Source organism: Thunnus thynnus, chromosome 11 (genome assembly GCF_963924715.1).
Source record: "Thunnus thynnus chromosome 11, fThuThy2.1, whole genome shotgun sequence".
Lineage (NCBI taxonomy): Eukaryota > Metazoa > Chordata > Actinopteri > Scombriformes > Scombridae > Thunnus > Thunnus thynnus.
The window spans coordinates 15,384,698-15,406,502 of NC_089527.1; the positions used below are offsets into that span (position 1 = coordinate 15,384,698).

The 21,805-nt window shown below is 39.3% G+C and overlaps 1 protein-coding gene across 1 annotated transcript in view; it reads right to left on the reverse strand.

Moving 5' to 3' along the window:
• Nucleotides 1-8,349, reverse strand: part of LOC137192539 (receptor tyrosine-protein kinase erbB-4-like) — a 351,735-nt gene extending 343,386 nt beyond the window's left edge. Inside the window, exon 1 of the mRNA XM_067603312.1 lies at nt 7,946-8,349. Within this exon, the coding sequence (XP_067459413.1) occupies nt 7,946-8,024 (79 nt within the window). The 5' untranslated portion in view covers nt 8,025-8,349. The remainder of the gene's footprint in view (nt 1-7,945) is intronic.
• Between the last annotated feature and the right edge of the window lie 13,456 nt (nt 8,350-21,805).

A 21,805-nucleotide genomic window follows, 5' to 3' on the forward strand; every position in this document is an offset into this window, starting at 1 on the left:
GTGTTCCGCCGGCCATATCCGATATCACTCAAAGCCCGTCTGTAATTACATTGTAAATGCAGATTAGCTATGAATATTTTAGAAGGGGATTACTAAAAGAGGAAAGAGACAGAGAGGGAAAGAGTCGAGAGAAATCAGCCCTTTAACACGCACCCACATGCAGAACTGCATGAAAGGCTCGTTTGAAGGTGGAGCTAGTCTTTCATGCCCAAGTTGTCAGCCTATTATCATCCTTTCATATGTTCGCCACCATTATTAACTCGGAGCGGGAATAGGACAATAACACACAAAAAAAGTGAGAATAAAACACATCACTCCAATGTGTCAGGCTGTCGCTGCAGAGAGAGAGAGAGAGAGAGAGAGAAAAAACATGGCAGACCAACTCTTATCATTGGACTCTCATTCTAAAACGTGGCGGTAGTGAGTGTGTCTTAACAAAGATTAGCCATAATTTCCATTGTCATTTTAATGCTCCCACATTATGTGGAGGCTTACAAAGCCACAGATGAAGGCAGGGGGTGGGCGGAGGAAGAAGAACAAGCAGACACTGGAGCAGAGAGAGAGTCTCTGGAGCTTGGTTAGTCTGTCAGTCACCCTCTATCCCTCTAACCATACAGCCATACACACACACAAACACTGACAGACGCAGTTACCACACGCACAAACACACATAGAGTGTATATGCACGTGCAGACCCTTTGTCATCATAGTTTGAAACCCTCAAAATGTGGTTGTCAAAAGGGTCAGTGTCTGACAGCCTCCTGCAGCCCTACAGGAGGATGAGGAGGACAGACAGCCTTATTGTGAGAGGGGGCGCAGCAACAACAATGGGGATCAAAAGTCTCACAAACTGAAAGACATACATGGTGTGTTCAGACTCCCGACATCTACATTGTTCGGTGAACATTGGAGTGAAGCTTTCAAAGGCCTGGATCTCACACATTTGCCTGATACTTCAGAGTGATGGCCCAGGGTGAAGGCAGTATGAGTGCGTGGGTATGTGTGTAAGTACGTGGGAGTAAGTCTTGGAGTTAGTACGCCAGTGTGTGAGGCACACTGGCACCAGTTCACACTGACAGACGACTTTATGTGAATCCTATAAAAAAAAGAATACACTATATTTTGAAGAACATTATGCAAATATCAAAACAAAAGTTTGTTTAGAAAATCAAATGTTAAAATGTTTGTCTGATGTTTTGCAAAAACCACAAATTTCCTATGTGAGAAAATGATAGTCCTTATTTTTTGTAACATTACTGTGAATGTTGCTGTGCATTTTTGTTATCTTTTTTCGTTAAGGAACCTTTTTTAAGTTTGAAAACACACAGTGAGTGAGGTGAAGACCAGCAGGAGCTGAATCACCCTGATGAACGCAAGATAGCACAGACTGAACACTTTTGGGTAGGAAAGCTAGGAAAACTATGAAAACTGTAAACATGCAATTTGAAGTGAGAAATAAGGTTACATTAAGGTTTTGGTCATTGTTTCACTTGCTTTAAGGGTAAAAACAACGCTAGTTAAGCTAAAGTGTGATGCATTAACAATATTTACAGTTTATATGAATAACAGACATTTCATTTAGTACAAGTAACTACATATTTACCCTGATAGCAGACTTGAACCTTTCAGGAATGGTGATGCAGTCTCAACAGGAATTTTTGACTGACAGTTGTCTGCACTGTGCATGACACTGCATCATTTGGCCTCTTTTCTTGGAGTGTTGTTTGTGTCTACTCCATTACAACAAACTCAAAAAGGCTGAATGTTCACAGAAGCCCTGAGAATTTTATGTATTTCATGCTGTAATCTCTTCTTGGTGGCCCTAAACACACATTTGCCAGCCTGATTAAAACACAGCGGATTGGTTTTCCGGCTACTGAAACTGAATGTCCCCAATCTGTCTAAACTGATGTGGTAATTTTCAAGGATATCAAACAGGACCTCGCCTGTGTTTGTGTATAGCAGCACGGTGCGGTTAACACTGTTGCCTCACAGAAGAAGAAGAAGGTGTGGGTTCGAACCCCGGCCACCCCAGGTCCTTTCTGTGTGGAGTTTGCATGTTTTCCCTGTGTTTGTGTAGGTTTCCACTGGGTGCTCCTGTTTCCTCCCACCATAAAGACATGTATGTTAGGGTTAATACTCTAGTCAGTGCCCCTGACCAAGGCACTGGTAAAAGAACTGGAGTTGGTCCCCAGGCGCTGCAATGCGGCTGCCCACTGCTACTAGTGTGTGTGTATAGGATGAGTCAAGAGGATCAATTTCCCCCACGGGGATCAATAAAGTATTTTTTCTTCTTCTTCTATATGAGTGTTTGTTGCTTTGCCTTGTTAATGTTGGTTAGGTCGCCGTGTATTCAGCACTCAGGCACTGTGTGGCACAGAGGAATCAGTATTTCTGCTTATGTCACTCTCTCATGCTCCTTTCTCTTGCTTTTACACACCAAAACACAAAGCTCACTCGATTTACCAAAAGCAAGGACAAAAACCACAAAAGCAGAGAAATCTAGAGGCAGTCAAAAACAGCAAAAAGCAATCCATTTTCAACAAACCTTGTCAAATCTGCAGTAATCTAATTGCTTGTAAACCACACTACAGACACAGAATTTGCATTTTAAATGCACGTTATAAACAGCTGTCCAGATTAAGCATGTACAGACATGGCTGATGCTCCAATCCAATTATGATATCCTTCACAAAAAGGACATTTAATAGCTAAGCTGACAATGACGCATGACCAAACACATGCACATGTATGGTGCATTTATAACTGCAGGTGATAAATTACGGTGCAGCACTTGTAAAGGTCACACAGGATATGATCCAATCATTTCTGCTGGCTGCAGACAGTCTATGAACCCATCAACAAGTCAGAACTGGAAAACAACGTCTCTAGTTCTGTCTTCAGAAGGAAATAATAAAAACAATGTTCTTTTGTTATCAGACAAACACTATGGTAATGTAATCCATTTTGAAGGATATGATACAAATATAAAAGCATAAAAGTTTGAAATCCCTGAGGTACTAATTAAAGACCATAACGGTAATATCACAGCAGATTAAAAACACCATTAGGGACAATAAGGTCATAGACTTACAATTGAGTAGGCTACTGCACACACACTTTCAGTCCTTGTTGGAATATGGGAGTGATTTTTCATTAGGGATGCTTGGGATACATTGTGGGCACTACATTATTGATGCCAGCGGTTCAAAAGCAGTTTGTTTGCTGAAAAGTGGAGAGATTTATAGGAAACTTAATGGTTTCCACTACTCTCACAATGAAACCACAGACAAGATTACACAAACATACATTTTTTTTTATTCCTTATCTGGTTTCGGGGTGAAATCCCCTCGAGAGGAAAACACAATAAAAATGTTTAGAATTTCTTTTCTGCAGCAAATGTCTTATGGCATTCTGTTTATTTTTACTGTCAGCAACATATGGCAAGGTATGGGCAATAGAGTATCTAGTTTGTCCAACTAAGATCCTTTCATTTTGACCATTGTGACAGAAAAGAAAAATCACCAGAGAAGGGATAACAAAAATATGATAACATACATCTAATAATTTATTCACATTCAACAAATAATCACACTGTGTATTTGTTTGGATCAAAAGCCTTAAGTTACTCTTCATCTCTCACCCAAACAGAGACAGAGGAGATGAAAGTAGAGCTGCAACTAATGATTTCTTGATTAACTGATTAATCATTTAGTCTATAAAACACCAGGGAACAGTCAGAATGGCCATCACAACTCCGTAGATCCTAGGTGATCTCTTCAAATGTCTCATTTTTTTGGATCAACAGTTTAAAACCCAAACAGAATCACTTCACTGAGATGAAGAAAAACAGCAAATTATCACAGTCAAAAAGCTGGAACCATCAAATCTCTGGCATTTTTGCTTATAAATGACTTGAAACTAGTAATTGATAATCACAATAGTTACTGACTGATTAATCATTGGAGCTCTTGACAAAAGCACAGATGTTCACATTCTGTATTCCGACAAATAGAAGTGGGTCACCACCTAATCAAAGACTGCCATACTTCTAATAAAAAGCATGGCTGTGGAGGGTCAAAGCTCCTCAAACAGGTGACAGCAGGAAAAGATATGACTGTGAGAGGGCTTGGTGGCAAAGCGGAGCTGTGTGGGTTTCTAAACGTGACACTGTTCTTTCTCTATACTTCAAAACTGGAAGAAAAAAATACACGACGACAATTACAGTGCAAGAAGTGTCAGTCTTCAATGCGGTAAGAGTGCAAAAGAGAGAAAAAGAAGAGAAATACATCCTCATGTCTCCTTTTTCTAGCTGAGTCTCTCTTTGCCTCACTCAGGCCTTTTGTAAACAGCTACAAACTGGAACTGCACTGTCAGTTTCAATGGAGTAAACAGTGAGTGCCGCTAAAATCAAGGATGTACTAGAAGGTATTGCCACTAAATATTCTTCAACTAATTTCCAGAAGAGAGTCCATCCACTATCTGAATTCTTAAAAATAAAACTCTTTACATTGAATTAAGACAGAAGAAGCTGCAAAAAGCTGTAAAACAGGTTGATTTAAGGAAGTAATTTACCCACATTTCACTGATTACACTAATTGAAAGAGCACACACGAACACACACGCAGTTGCATTCGGAAAAGCAGACTCGACTGTACTCCTGCGCACAAAATATATGAATATTCATAAACACAGATAGAAATTCGGGATATGGCCATATGGTTCAGAATCGCCAGCTGTATGCTTTTCCCACCTCGACCCCATCACTCCAACATATAGTTGCAGTCAAATAAAGAGCAGAGTGCAGTGCAGGAACCTTGTGGCACACTCAGCATAATGCAGACATGATGTGCCCTAATGGCATGTGAAAACCTCTTAACTCCTCTTAACGATTTTGGTGTTTTCATTTCTAGTGAAGGATGACATGGCTCTCTTGGAAAGCTGGGGAAGTTACAGAGTTCATGAGCTTTTTCCAACAGCGCATTAAATTAATGCACTGTAAGGTTCTGATTTTCATAGTTGTGGCAAAGGTGACATTTTGAAGACGGGAAAGTTTCAAGCAACATGCATGGTATAGAATACTCCATATATTTAGCCCACTTTATAATGGAGCCTTATGTGTTTTAATGACTCATCAAGGGAAAAGCAAGGTTGCATCAAAGAACCTCATGAAAAAGCAATTGCGCAGGTGCGCGTGTGTGAGTGTACATGCGTGTTTGTTTCCTTATTATCATGTTGTACACCGTGCCACATACGCATCCCTTACTACTGCGTGCACAGTGGAGCGAATCCAACCACGCGCAGACAGCTCGTTCGCGCGCGCACACACGCACACACACACACACACACACACACACACACACATAGCAAGGCAGACATTTTCCATCACTTTGCCTTTCTCTGCCTTTCCTTCTCACAGACAGAAATTAATCCGTGTTAACACAATGATATTTGCATAATCTGCTCTTTCTTCGCTTGTCTTCGGCTCTCTCTGTCGCTCTGTTGTGTTCATTTAACTTCAAAATGAATTTACAACATTTGGAGCTATACAAGTGTGTCTGTGTGAAAGTGCATTGCCACTGTCATCTCCATGCTGGATTCTCTCGTTTCCGAGGAATACATCAGGCAGGTTATCGAAACATAAGTACGTGATGTAGCCCAAGAGGGAATCATATTTTTAGATTCGTTTTGTTCTGATAGAATAAAATGTTTTTCATTTCATTTCCTGGTGTGCAGCTTGTGTGGGTACGCGCTACAAAACATTAATCTTGACAAATAAATCAGTGTTCGGTCTTGAAATCGAAGTTTACAAAAATAAGTAGAAAAAATAACCCAAAAAGGAAAAAAAATAGAAAACACAAATTATCTGATTTATGTCCAAATTTCCCCGATATCCAAATATCAAATTTGAATTGGTTGAATTGAATGAACCACTATTTCCTTCGCAGTGAGGGGGGGGGGGGGGGGGGGTCACCTCCAAATACTACAATGTTTCTTCAACATTTAGAACAAGAATAATACATTTAATGATGTTTTCATCTCTGGTATTTGCAGCAGGACAATGTTCTGCGCGTAAAATGACAGGAGGAAACACTTTCCTCTTCTAAACCGCATCCAACCTCTTAATTCAACCGCCCCCTGTTACCTTGAAGGCTCTACTGGATGCGGCTCTAATCAACAATAGGTTATAGTGGTGGGCCTCTGCATTAAACTGGTTATGAGATCAATTGTAAAACATTCTCATTTAGTGTTTTCCCTTTAAAACAAGTTGTGCGAATGGAACTGAGATTGTTTCAAAACAGTTTCTTATTTTAAGATTTTGAAGCAGCAAGACCAAAGATGCAGAATGAGGTAGAACTCTGCGCTAAAAAAGAAAACTACAAGAAAAAAATATACTAACATGAATTGACCCTAAATAAAGATAAGTAGAATCATCTCACATCCATTGCAGCTTTCAACACTGGCTTGAACAATAAAAACAATATTACGCTGCGTATGATTATATGTCTCTGTATGCGTCATTGTCGATTTAATCCTATTTTTCACCTCTCTCTGTAGGTGGTCAAAATTATTGCACAGACAGGATGGTATCATTGGGCGTAACGGCCATCACTAAACGCAGAGAAAGGCAATTGATAAGGGAAGCGAACGTGTGTGAGTTATACACATGTCATTGGTTGGAAATTCACTCCGCTATCCTCTCATTTCAATCGTCGTCCTGTATGAAGGTGATTAGGCATGATGATGACAATGATGATGACGAGGGTGATGAGTTTTGCTTTTGTCTATTCGGTGAATATTTGTCAGCCATCCATTCCCTCTCTCTCCCTCTCTCTCTCTCTCTCTCTCTCTCTCTCTCTCTCACACACACACACACACACACACACACACACACACACACACATACACACACGCACGCGCACGCGCCCCCACAATATGAGGAATACCTGGACCACTCGCTCCGTGAGCGCACCTATACCTCCCTGTGCGTAAAGAGCGCCGCTGCATTGTACAGACGGTACTGCCACTGTCAGCGTGAAAGTCCTATGCGCTACACACGCTTATTGTCAAACTGTGGTGCACATAATCCCTGAGGGGAGTCACTATAAAATTAGGAATAATGCAATTTCACGGTAATCCGTTTTGCTTTTATCCCGATTACAGAATGCATATGGGCGACTGTTCACCACTGTTCTTCCCGATAGACTGTTTTACTAGTCCTTGCGGGACTTACAACTTTAAGCAGTTTGATCAAAAGGGTGCCCTTGGAATGACAACGCTCGTTCTACAAACCGATAGGCCTGCTTCAAAAGAATCAAAACATGATGCAGGGGGTTTTAGCTTATTATCTCTACTATCATAGTTATTCTACGGATCTTTTTTCTTTTTCTTGGAGGAAGTAAAAACTGAACCGAGAAGGAACTTTTTCATACGGAGTCACGCAATAGATCTTGTTTTAAAGCAAGGCTGTCACTCCTCTGTGTTTGTCCACGCTGTGTCTAAAGGACACGTGTGATGGACACAAAATGCTCGCCTTTCTCTCCAAATTCAACAGTGCCGCTCTGTGCACGAAGAAAGACAGAGCAAGTCACTGGCTTGGATTCAGTCAGCTCATCACAACTGATCAACTACAACCTGCCATCTGTTTGGACCGTCACCTGTGTCTCAGTATCACAGTGCGCTGTGCGTCAGCCCTTTTTTTTTTCTCCAGGTGAATGTTAAGACTGCTGTTGCTTTAGACGTTTATCCAACATTAGGATTGGAGGCTGATGGTGAAAAATGACAGCAGGAGGTGCGGATTGGGTCTGTCAAGCCTCTTGTTAAATTCATAAAATAGAAAAGTATGCTCGATGGATAGTTGTGCCACTGCGCTCCGTGCGCACCGACTCGCTCCACGGATACACAAAACTGTGCACCGGGGAGCAGACGGATGGCGTTCACTCACCTGATTGTGACGAGCTCGACCCAAACAAGATGCAAGTCAGGAGAAAGCCGAAGAAACACAGGGCAGTCGTTGGTTTCATTGTTGTTCTTGGCAAGTATCTCCTTTAAATTCACATGTCCAGCAGCGTATCCTTCTCTGAAACAGCCAGAAAGGATGATTCGTTTGCGTTTGAAGCCTCTTCAGCCTGTGAGTTTAGAGACTTTCGTCGCTTTTGACTAAGTTTGTCCGACTGTCCTCCGCCTCGCCCCTCGGTGCCTGCAGGCGTAATTTGTGACTGACGTGAAAGCAAAAAATAGTCGAATAATAGTTTCCAACGCGCGCACTGTAAAGCTTGTCTAAACAGTATAAGCAGTACTCATGCCATTACTCCCCGACTTGGATACAGTATGCAGCTGTAGACTCGTATTCTTCAGACACACCTCCGAGCCCATGAACTCCTCCTACAGATACTGTGATTGGCACAGGTACCCGACGATCACCCCAAACCCCGCCAGTCACAACTCCACGAGCGCAGCCATTGGTTTACACGAGATGCCAAAACCCCTTGAATATGTGCATCGGGGCCGTTGCACCTGTCACACTGAACACAGCCGAGATAAATTCTGCGAGAGGGATTTATAGGTGTAATGAGTAAAATAGAGTTCAGTATCACTTATAGGTGGCTTTTCCCATGCGTTTTTGAAGATTTGAGAAGATATAGTCTGGTCTCAGGACTCATATTAGAAGTGTTTTTTTTCATTCATTACTGAGCTGAACTGTCAACTCTGTACTATTGGATTGTAGTGATGGATAGTAATTCCCACAACTATATATCTTTCTTTATGTATTGCCAAGTTTATAATGAATTCAATTGTCATTTTGTTGAGCCATTTCCTTTAATCTATACTTATTCCTTCGTTTTATAAGGTACAAACATCATAATCAGGCAAGAGAAGGCATTTTGACAGCAAAATTATAACCCAAGAGACTTTTTCATGCTGCGTCTTAAGCAAAGATTTCCATTTTCCTCTGTTATCACAGTGCATTACTGTTGAGGGCAATATCTCTCCATACACAGGGTAATCATTTCTCCAGGGGTGGCAAAGTGTAAATGACACAAAAGTCAAATAGAGCATTTACAAAGTGATGTTATTGTGCTTACTGCAGCTATGTGTAATAGTTTGAAGGCAGTGACTTTGCAGTGACAGAAGAAAAAAAAAACTAAGATAGTAGGAGAAACAATGTGACAAGAGGTTATTACTTCCTGAACCTGCTGCCGCCTACTTTTGCACTTGAGGAGAGGGGTGAACGCCTCCTGGAGTTACAATATGTCCCCACATCTGGAAAGAAATCATGCACTCTCACTGCCCACCTCCCAGCCCACCCCCGCACCTCTGCCTCTCTCTACAAAGACACACACACACACACACACACACACACACACAAAGGTCAAAAGAAGACATAAAATACTTTAGACCATTTGTGTTAGACTTGGTTTATAAGTTAAATTGAGACGATAAAGTGCAATAAATACTCTCCTTGTTATATCCTATTTGTGAAATTCATTCAATTTATCATATTTGGTGTTAAAATGTATTACAGTGGGCAAAAATATAAAAAAAATATGTTTTACTTTTAAATTTGAAAAATAGTTAGCCACCTGTTTAAGAAGAAATACAGAACATTCTTGGTATCAGATATTAGATGTAATGTGTTAGCACCATATTATCAACTTTAAGTAAGTTCTATCATTATGGGGTCTTTTAAGGGACACAAATAAGATATTTATGTTCTTCTGGAAGTGGTTGTTAGCTTTATTATGACTGGAGGAGGCAGTTTACCTTCCTTCCAGTTTTCCAATACATCAAAGTATATGCCTGAGCAAGTCCATAAACATTCATTTCAACATTCATCATTTGCTATAGGCAGGTCACTCCTCCCTAGAGATCATTCAAGGCTTTTGTTTGCTTCTAATGGGGAGGCACAGTGCTCGCCCACATACACACACCCACCCACTGCCTGGCGTGGTGCTTTTAGTGATCCTGGAACAGTGAGCTGAACTTTCCTGAGCCAAGTGTACCTAACACTTTAAGAAAATTGGATGCACACAGTTTTCACTTTGAAGAAAGTCAAAAGGCTCTGTTGTTTTCAGCTTCGTTGCAGAATGAATAGTGCATTGAACTGTGAGGGGCACTTCTTGAACCTCTACTGCAGTATTGACCCTTCACCAGTGGGGGGCAGTCCATTTCTCACCTCATAGGTCATAGGAGCAGCAGAGTGACACAGTGGGGGTGGGCCATCCAAGCTGCCACGAACTAGTTTCCTGACTCTCTGTGTGACATTGGCTTCCTATCACACAGAAGCTTTATTAAATATTCCTCAACAGAAATGAGCTTTTAATATCACTGACACCACAAATTTATTAAGAAATATAGAAAAATGAGATCTGGCAGCATGCTACGAAGAGAGGTTTCACTCTAAATACGCCCCAAATGGCTGCCGTTTATCATTTTTAATACCAAAAATGCAATTTAGCAACGTTGTGTATTTTCATTATATATTACGCTTAAAGAGGCACCTTCTGACGGTATCACCCTAATGCTGTCAATTAGGTAATTTATTCCAGGGGATTATGGGAGGGAATGAGACGAGGTTTCATGTGTTCTTCTAGGCGTTCCCTGGTGCCTGCTGTACAGCTAATCTAATACATAACCCCCTGATTTGTTTAATGGATGAGACTTCGCTGCTGCAAGAGGCACGCCAATAAAAGCCGGGGCCCTCCAGAGGCTATTGTGCCTCATAATGATGCCAGACACACAATGTGAGAGTTATGAAGCCATTTTTTATCATACGGTACATTGTTTTGCTCCGTTGGTGCCGTGCAAGTAAAGGCAATCTCTCCCTGCAGCATAGCACTTCTCCCCCACGCTTAGATAAACCTTCAGTATGATAAACGGTCCTGGCCACATGTTGCATAGATGAAGGAAGTTTTGGATTGAAATGTTCTGTACTGATGATTTGCTATTTAGTCATAGGCGAGTAAGACTTTTTCTTAAGTTCATTAAATATTTCTTAATATATATATATATATATATATATATATATATATATTTTTTTTTTTTTTTTTTTTTTTTTACAGATTTTAGTCCACTTATGTTGAATAAGATTATTCCTTGGAAATAATTGAACCATGTTTTACAGTAACAATAGCTCCAAAAACACCAGATCCTAAGTAGGCATTTCGAAACAGCAGAAAATAATTGAGAAAAAGATGAAAAAAAAAAAAGTATAAAAGATGCTGGTCCTTTGAGATATGTTACACGGTTATGGAGAGAATGAAAAGTATGTATCCAATTGCAGTAAAGCCTATCATTGATCTCTGTCTGCTTCTGCAAGTGTTACGATGTCCTTCAAATAGTATATTAACAGAAGGATTTCCACTACATAAAACCACATCTACAGTAAACACGTAGAAACCAGCACTGAGTACTAAATTGCTTCTTTTTGAGCAGGACAAAGGTGACAGTTAAGTCATATGAGTCTATACAAAATACCCTATGATAGCAGATAGCACCACAGGTCTTCCTTCATGTCTCTGAGTACTCCTATCTTTCCAAAACAATAAGGGAGAAAGAAGATGAATACTTCTTTCAAAAATTATATATATTTCCATTTCTTAGATGCCAGGGCTGCAAAAACTTAGAGGCATTTGTTATTGTCAAAACAAAATGGTTTGTTCAATAGATAATGCTGAAGTAGGCCGAGGAAGGCAACCAAAGAGCTAAAAGACTATCGCAACGCCTGGGAGTATTTCAAAGCCACAGTCTTTCTATGCAGTGATGGAATACTAAATCAATATGTCTGCATGCACTAATCGCAGCAAACACCCGTAACAACAATTCAATAAAAATATAGATTTAATACCCAAACTGGCTCTTTTTTTTGCTTTTTTCTTTAATTTACAATGCAAATGCTACTGTTTAAACATGGTAGATTATTAATCGTTTTGGATCAGATGTGGGTTTGGGACAGAATCTCATTCCATAATGACAAGTACAAACAGCAATGATGAGAATTTTCCAGCGTAGATTGCCATTGATTGTATCTGTGTCAGTTGACATCTCAGGCTGCCAGCTGTTCTCAAGTCATACAGGACAGTGGATGGATGAACAGAGATTACACATCATTTGACATGTTGACAGATAAAAATTCAAACAGAGACCCCCCCACCCACTCCACTCACCATCCTGTTCCCCTTTTATCATTATTCATTGTTAATGGACACTTTTTTGGAAAAGCTGTGTCTGTATCTGTGGAAAGCTGTCTGAAGTACTGTTTTAAACACTAAAAAAAATCATCATCAGAATGGCTATTGTTCAATTTCCTATTTACCAGATCTTAATGAGTTGCTACAAATTAAAAGGAGCTTAATAATGTGATGTTTGATTTCTATGGGGAAATTAAGCTCTTCCTTCCTCCTCATAAGACATGAAGCAATGTCTTCTTGCTGGAGCATGAGTGCTGGAGCAAGTGTGGAAGTGTATAATGGTGGCAAATAATCGCTATGTGGGCTTCATGTAAACTGTGACTTTGTTGAAATTGATTTTTTTTTTTTTTAAAAAACAACCTCCTCCAAAGTCAATACATATGTTTTCCACAAGGAATTAGTGGTTAATGTCACTTATTCTAATGTATATGTTAGTGATGACTGTGGAAAGCATTGATCTTCGGAAAGATTACTGGGAGCACCTTAGTCTATAAAACACAGCCGAGGTTTTTTTTTCTTTCCTTTTTTTTTGCTGCCTCAATTCCATACAAACCCTTTTTTTTTTTTTTTTTTTTTTACCTAATTTAACTTTTCTGGCTCTGCATCAGTTGAATTATGTTGACTCTACCCACCAAGCTACACTGCTCATTTTTAGTGATATCTGATTGATGCATGTGGAGAAGAATGGGCTGTTATTGCTTTAGTAAACCTAACATGCACGCATAGTCTTCATCAGAAAAATAACCCTCTTAATGACATGTTGTATGTTGTGTGACTTGAAAACAATGATGCATAATATGCAGGTATTGTGCTGTAGAAGTTAATCTATTATGTTTTATGTTTTGTTTATTCTCTGAGCAATGACAATGAGTGAAATGACAAAAGTAAAAGTACTGTAAATGTAATTTCAGTTAATGCACTAGTTGTCATATGATTTCCCTCGATGAGAGATACAATATTATAAATGTTGGCATATGGGTAAACGAGAAGCAGCTTCTGAATAACTTGCCAACAAATACTCCACTTGTACAATCATTTTGGACCTTGCTGTGGGCTTGAATCCAAACTTGTTTATGCCATAAAAAGTGACTCTGTTGCTTACGATTTGCATCAGCTTTGTGTGCATAACCAACGTGATATATGCAAGATCAGTAATCATCATGCAAACTAGGAAATGTTGCGTAACACAGCATAAATGAGAATATTTGTACAACAAACCAGTCTGAATTCTTATGGGTGGATCAGTAAGCTGGAAGCTTTGTGATTCATATTAGAAGATATAAAGGAATTCAGAATGAAGATCAGTGCAGATGGTAGGGACAGTATGAAGATGGGTAGTGGGTTCATACACATTTGATTTAATTATCTAAAAAAATATTGTGCCTGCTGATTATAGATAACTTTCTTATCAGCAACAACAATGGTGTGATTATTGTCCTCAGGATTGCGTGGCATTAGGTTTAGGCACAAAACCTTCAGTCCATCATACATGTCATTATCAGTTTTTGATGTTTTTTTAAGGTAAACATATAGTAGGTTGAGATATAGAAGTCTATCTATCTATCTATCTTAGATTAGCAATTTCTCCAGCTGCTGACCCTTGTTTGTTTTTGCAATAGTTTTCATTAGCTTAAGCATTACAAATGTAAATATATGAAAAAGGTGTCTAAACTGACCTGACAGCAATAATACACTGATACATTAACATTAAGAAATTACTCACAGATTGACTCAAACTTGAGAGCAATGGCTTCTATCAGTGTGCAGTGATTCCTAGTTTTAAGACAGCTGAACTAGTTTCTGTGAAAATGACAGAATCTATTATTGCAGCTGGAAATGAAAACTCGGATGCCTGCCTGCATGGAGGAGATGGAGATTTGGGTATTCTTGAGTGTTTACATCAGTGTAGTTGTCCAGAAAAAAACAACAAAAAAAAAAAAACAGAGTTTACAAAGTGCTTTGACAGACAAAGAAAAAGCAGGATACTCTGGAGGCAATATAACAACAGAAAGACAAAAAAAACCCAAAAATAAAAACAAAACAGTAACGCCAAACAAAAGCAAAACAGAATTAAGATAAAGTTCAAACGATGAGATGAAGACGCAAAAAGTAGAGAGAAGACAGAAAGATGATAAAAATGGTAAAAGAGATAAAAGACAATAAAAAAACATTTAAAAATGTAAATATAAATCAATACAAATAAAAAGAATAAAAGCAATAAAAAGATGACATCACATAACAGCAGGCATAAACAGTGCCTATTTCTCAGTGTCATTTATTCACATAGTCACCCCCCTTGATTAAAAGGAAGCAAGAGGAATTATTTGGCTTTGTGGGAGATTTGTTTGTGTGCATATATTTACTATAAACTGACAAAGTCCAAGACAACAGTGTGTGTGTGTTGTGTGCACTTATAGCCATTTGCCCCTCGCATTTTTCCTCTTATCAAAATCATATGGTGGCTAGAGAGTCAACTGAAACTCTGACTAGTTCTGCATGAGCCAGACTCAGTGAGCAATAAGCAGCGTTAGCCCATTACACACACATGATTACGTGGCCATTTCCTCTGTGAATGAGTCTCATCAGAAGTCACTGAAGAAGCCACTGAGTGTGTAATTGTTTCCCATTAGGGGAAACGTTGACTGCCATAGAGTCGCATCTCACGGCAGAGTTTGCTGACGAATGCTTGCTGTCCACTGAATGGAGCGGGCTAATTCTGCTGTGGGTTGTGATGGAATTGCTCAAAACCCCAAAACCACCAGATCAGTTTTAGGGGGAGGGTGATGCATCATTTTTCTAGTGAGAAAGGAACTGCAGGGCAAGAGTTCAGATGTTTGTTGATTCATTGAAGTGACACCAGACTTTAAACATTATTATCAGTCATATCAACGCCTGGGGCACTAATGTCTCTGTAGCTCAGATGCAGTCAGTGCTCTGTATGCAGCAGTGTGTGACTGTAGGGACCATCTTACTCTCTTTTTTCATGTGCTTCTTTTGCTATTTTAAAGGTTCCACGTTGGAGGTCATCACAATAATAAAAGTCCAGTGTGCTTTTATGTGTAGGACTCTGAAAAGTATTATGCGCACATATGTATTCTTGTTTTGACAATTCAATTTAAGCCCCTCCATAAGCTAGTAGTCTTTCTAGTGTTACCATATCATCTGCAGCATCACACACACTAACACACACACACGCTCAGAAGCCTGCACTGCAGCGATGAAAAATCGTTAGCATGTGCCCTTGTGAAGGTGTTGTAAATTGGATAGCTTACATTGCAAATTACAGGAAGGTCAAAAGTTCAAATGAGGCCAACCATGTCAAGTAAGACCTGAGGATGAGGCAGAGAGACGACTTTTCTCAAGTTATTAATGGCTGCCTGGGATGGGCTTTGCTACTTTGCTGCTGCTCTATTAGGCTGATGAGGATGGGAGAATAATCACTGGGATGCTGGTTGTGGTGGTGGGGGGGTTCGTTTTACGCTGCTGCCATCTACAGGATGGAGCTGAAAGTGTCGTGACGACTGCTGGGAAGGTGAGAGGGGTCCTTACAGCCTTTATGGACTGAAGAGGAAAAGGTAACATTCATTACTGTCAGATAAATAGATAGATAGACAGATAGATAAAATAGAATTGAATAGAATAGAAAAAAAGTTAAATTCTTCAAATCAGGTGCAAAAGCTCCCCAATAATAAGAATGGAAAATAATCAATTGAAAAAATAAATAAATAAATAACTGTACTGCTTTACTTCAAGCTCAACTATACTGTGTTTAGATTAAAATAATAAAGAAAAACAGTTTAAATATAAAACTAGCAAGATGGCATGCTGCTATAGTTTGGCTCCATATAGTTAATAGCACCAAGGCACCACTGGATGGCAGTAAGAGCAAGGGTCTGAAATTGAATACTGGTCACCAGTCAATGGCACAGTTATTGAAGAGAGAGGGAGAAAAATGTAGTTTCAAAGTATTGCATGTGTGTGTCTCGAAGTGTGTTACTTGTAGTCCTATGCATGAGTGGAGGGAGAGAGAAAAAGAGTATAAGAGGGATAATGACCCAATAAGAAATCCTGATGTCTCACTAAGCTTTAGAGCAGTCAACGCTCCCCATTGAGAAGATAAATCAGTCTAAGAAAGAACGATCAATCACAAATACAGTGTGTGCAAAGTCAAAGACTCCTTCTGACTCTAGTACATATAATGTGCTGTAGGCCACAAACATGAAAAAAGTGAGGATAGTAGCTAAAAAGGAAAAAAAAATGTAAGGGTTTAAATTATATTTTTTAAAACATTTGACAGTTTTACACCAAATTTAATTAAATACAGTCGCTGTTTGAGCGAATAAGACTTTCTTTTCTTGTCTCCATAGAAAGTAAAACTGTTTGGAGATACTGTGCACAGCTTGTACTCTCTGTACAGTGGATGAATACATGGCTGCACATGTAAAATAGTTTCATAAATCAACCGGCTTTACAGTAAATCGTTTAGCATAAAATGTAACAGCCCAAGCTCTCTTCCTATTAACTGCAAACAGAAAAGCTGAGAATGCTCAAAGTACCAGGATGTGATCTTGGTTCACGTTAAAGTTATATTTTCCGGTTTCGGATGCTGACTTACTCAGTGAAAACAATTTAAAAGTCCCAACATGCATTTGTTACAAAAACAAGTCATGCCGATGGTAATATAGAATTTACAGACATAAACCTAACCAAGTTCTACTTTTGAAAGCAACTGAAGTGAGAAATAAGCATGATTGGCCTGTTTTTTAAACCAGCAGGATATTATTATATGACCATCAATGACTAACAACCATCATAACCTGTTCCAGATGGATTTTCCAGCATATTTTCAGTGTCACTCTGCTGTTACTGACATGAGTGTGTAAATACCTCACATATTTTTAAGATTCACATCACTGTGGCCATTAATCATTATTTCATTATAAACCCACTGGGCTTATATGTAATTCATGTTAGTTACTTTACTTTATATACCTTTAATGTTCTGCCATGATGATTACAACAATGAAAAATTCTAACTTTGGAAATGAGAACATAAATTACCACTCTCTGTCGCAGTTCAGTTTTTTTTAGTCCTTGTAGTCATGTCTCCTGTGAGATAATTATTCTGGGCAAAGAGAATGATGGTGATGACACACTGACGTTAGTTCACTACCTTGTATGTAAAATAGTAGATATGATTCATACAATAACAATGAAGAGAATGTTGAAAAGGTTTTTATTTACACTCTATCATCCCAATGTAGCCTATCCAAGAGTAAGGAATCTGGCAATTAATAATGGTAAGACAATGAATAAGAAATTCATAGAGTCTTGGTAATCAGGAAGATTCCTCTGAGGTAACTTACTTTAGAGACCATTAAGGCAATCCAAAATAATCTTTTAAAGTGGTCTCCTGATGGTGTTTTAATCACGTAAAGATTATAGACAGTTAATCTCATCTATTGTAATAAATTCTCTCTTGACAGAAAATATTTTTTTTTGTTTATACAGTGCTCTCTTTGTTTTGGAAAAGGCTGAGGTAGGCCTCATTACTGAACAGAAGTGTATCACTGTTTCCATCTGAGTGTTCTCCACCTGTTCTCTTGACCCAAGAGCCTCCACAAGAAAAGTGTCAACATCTGAAAAACAAAAGGCGAGAAGTGTAACAAAAGTACTTTGCACCTGTTGTTTCATTCTTCACTTTCTCTCTCCATTTTACCAGAGTTGCAAGATAAGCTGAATGTGTGAATTACTGATTGGCAGAATTTAGTGAGCACCTCCTCCACCAAATACATTTCTTAGCAAATAGTCAACAGTAAGATCTACATTTACTCTAATTACTGTTGAGTTATTTGATTAATGCTTTTACTTGAAGTACTTCTAAAACTCTCCTCTAACTTCAACTGTAGACAATTTTACCTTGACATTATGTATATTTATAATTAGTAGCTTTATAAAAAGGAAAAATATCAACCACAGAGTTTTTTGTTGTTTTTTTTTTAGCACAGACTTTTTAATTTATTTTTTTTATGGTCTTTCATTTGTGGAATCATTCACATCATAATTGCAGGTTTAACTGCAGTAGCAGCATTTCACTTTGAGTAACAGTAATGTCCCAGCCTCTTCTGAGAAGCACAGTAATGCTAACTTACTGACAGCTCGTCAGCATCATTGCACAAAATCGATATGAGTGTGATCCACTGTGTCCATCCCTTTCAGCCATAACAACAACATATATTGTCTATGAAGTAGAATACATTGGTGTCAAGGGAATGTAGTCTGATTTGATGTTGACAGATGATAAAGTGCAGAAATTTAAAACAAAAAACAAAAAAACAACAGATACAGGGAGGGGCCAAGACACTGTGTCTCCACAACCCACATTTAGCAGCAGTGAATATGATGCAAATGGAATAACATAAAGGGCTGACATTTACTTTTGCACTTTGGTTTAGACTATGTGTGGTTGCCATTTAAATCACTTGTGATAATTTTGAAGATGACTCCTTCTGTTGACCCCTTTTAGGTCCCACCCCTGAAAACTGGTGATACACACTGTGGGTGAATTGCAGGTTTGTCAGTCAAGCTGAAAATGATGAAAAAAAAATATTTACAGTCCAAGAAAATCTGTTTTTGAAAATGACAGTGATCGTTTATGCGTATCAGTCTACTACTGATGTTCAGGTTAGACTGAACATGGCTTTGAATTGATGAAACTTCCTTCTCTTTACTTGTCTGTGTAAAAATAACAGCTTTTGTGTTCACGTTTATTTCCTGTTTTCAGTTCAGCTCATTGCAGCTGTGCATCCATTTATGTCAAACCACCAGTGCTTGTATCCTCACATCCCAATGCCAGGTTCCTACAGTAAACCCGTGGCTGTCTGTTACATGACACCCCTCAAACGCTATCTCACTTCCCAGTATATGTTCACAGTTCAAGCTGATCAGCAGGTGTGCACTGCTCTACAAAACCCCACTTTCTCTCTTTCTGTCACGTTCTCTATCTTCCTGTATCAGATGCATTCATCCCTTTCTCACTCTGTCTCTCTCAGTTTCTCTATTATTGTTTCTCTCTGTCTCTTTCCTACTCTCTCAGTCTGATTTCCCAAGAAGCGATGTGTGTGCTGATGTGTTTTTTTTTTTTTTTTTGGTGACCTCCCTAACTTGCCCTTGCTACCTTTGCTGTCTCTGTCACTGTTTTGCTCTTTTTTGACTTTCCAAGTTGAGATGCAACCATTGCAGCTGCACATTCTTGTTTTTTTTGTGTCTGAAATGCCTTTCTCCAGTTGTCTGCCTTTGTGTGTGTGTGTGTGTGTGTGTGTGTGTGTGTGTGTGTTGTTCACCTCACAGTTCCTCCCCACTAGACTTGGCTGCATAACGCGGGTAAAGCAAGGAAGGAAAGTGGAAGTTCCCCCACAGTCCTACTTCCTCCCCACATGAATATTGCGACCTCGCTCTTTTATGCGCTGACCACAAACCAGCCAAATTACCCAGGGGCCTTTGCAATGACACCAAGATCTTCCTCACCAAGATTATGGTGTCTGTGCACAGGGTGTCAAAAAGTTGGCCTCAAAATAGCAGCTAAACTAGCACTTGTTTTCCAGCTAACTGCAAACATAGATGTACAGTCATTTGCTTCACTTTGTGTTATTGATCTGTTTATTTGCATAAACTGAAAGAGTTGTAGGGACTGAAAATGTTACATCAGCCAAGTGGGTTGACATAGTAGTAAGAGCCACAGAGACACAGATAACCACCCAAATATACCCCACAGATTCTATATCTTTGTAACACAACTTCTTCCACTACCTCACCTCCAATGTTTCAACACTGAGATTACACCAACAACTGAATTGCATTAATCTTTTTCTAAATTCCCACGGTACATCTGACACAGGCAGCACATACTTCATAAACACTTAACAAAGCTACTGTAAGTGATACACATTTCAACAGTGCTTCAACTAGCCTGAGTAACATCTAAAGTATGGGTGTATAACAAAAACTGGGCGTGTGTCAGTGTGGGTTGTTATGTGTGTTGTGTGTGTGTGTGTGTGTGTGTGTGTGTGTGGGTGGGTGGGTGTGTGTGTGTGTGTGTGTGTATGTCGTTGTTGATGTGTGTGAAGTTTTAAGGGCCAGTCCAAACATCCACCACTACCTGGCAGGAAAAACAGGAATAGGACTTGACACCGGGTGATTGCACAACCTTGCTGAGGATTCACACTCGGCTGAAAAAGACCTGGAACTGCTCCCTGCTCTGTAACTTGAAACCCTGAGGACAGGTTACACTACTTATAGCGCAGACAAAAGCAACATTGATTCCGAATTGCTAACAAATTACAGTGACAATCCACTGTGTTATTTTTGATTTGACGACCATACATCATTAGTCAGTATGCCTACTTGATATCTGCACCATATGTGTATATCAGTCACTGTCAGTTGCGCAGTATTACATCTGCAAAAATATAAATTACATTTATTCGGCCCAGTCAAAGATTATGCATCTGTGGAGTTGATGTTTGTGGTATATTTTACTCAACCTGGCATGCTGTGTATTAACTGCATGTTTGTCAGACTGCAGTGCCACTGTGAGGTGTCTTTCAGTGTTAATCTGAGTGTGTAAGTCTGTGTATGTAGGTGTGAATGGCAGTAGTTTCCAATGCTTTGGACACCTCCAGACAGCGTTTATCGTCTAACAGGATCCGCAGAAGAAGCTGCATGGGCAGTGGCACCCAACAGAGGAAGTCTCGCAACCAGAACCACAAAGCTGCCTCAACCCTCTGTCCTCTGTCCTGAAAAGAGAGAGAGAGAGAGAGAGAGAGAGATAGAAAAAAACAATATCAGTGTATATTCTTTGGCCAGAGAAGTTATGTGTGCATAATACTCACACTGAGCAAACATTCAAAGAAAAAATTCCCAGTTTACACATGCACATAAATAATGCAGAAGTACATGTATATAAATAATGCAGAAGTACAAAGCATGCAGACAATGTTCAGAAGCTTGACAGAATGTTAAACATGTAAGTAACTTTATGTGTTGCAAAAAATCTACCACACTACTGGGATTTTCAGACACTACATTGTATAAAATCAGTCACACAAGTCAAAGAATGACTTCTTGAAGCTATACTTACTGATAGGAAAGCTTGATACTGACCACATGTATCCCTCCATGGCCACAGTTCACACCAGTGCATAGTTTCAGCAGGTTCATGTACGATGATCTTCACAGTGGTTTCAGGAACGTGACATTGACTCGACAGTTAATTTTCCAGATCTCAGAGTCCAGACCACAGCACTTTTAAATGAGTAGGAAGTTACCATTGTATGAAATAGTAGATCACTTCAGACGTCACACTTAACTGGCGAATTACTAATTATTTGATTGACAAAGTGCTTTAGTATATTCTGCGGTGTTAAGAGCAGAGAGCTTTATTATTTCATATAACAACAATTTCACAGAGTGCCCTCTGCCATTCTGATAACCTCTTTAACATGGTGGGTATTTAAGACTGTCTACAGTACATTACATCCTCACCCGAAACACACACTGCAGGTGTCAGGGATTTATTAATTGAAGTGGTGATTTAACCCTCAGCAAGAGGAAAT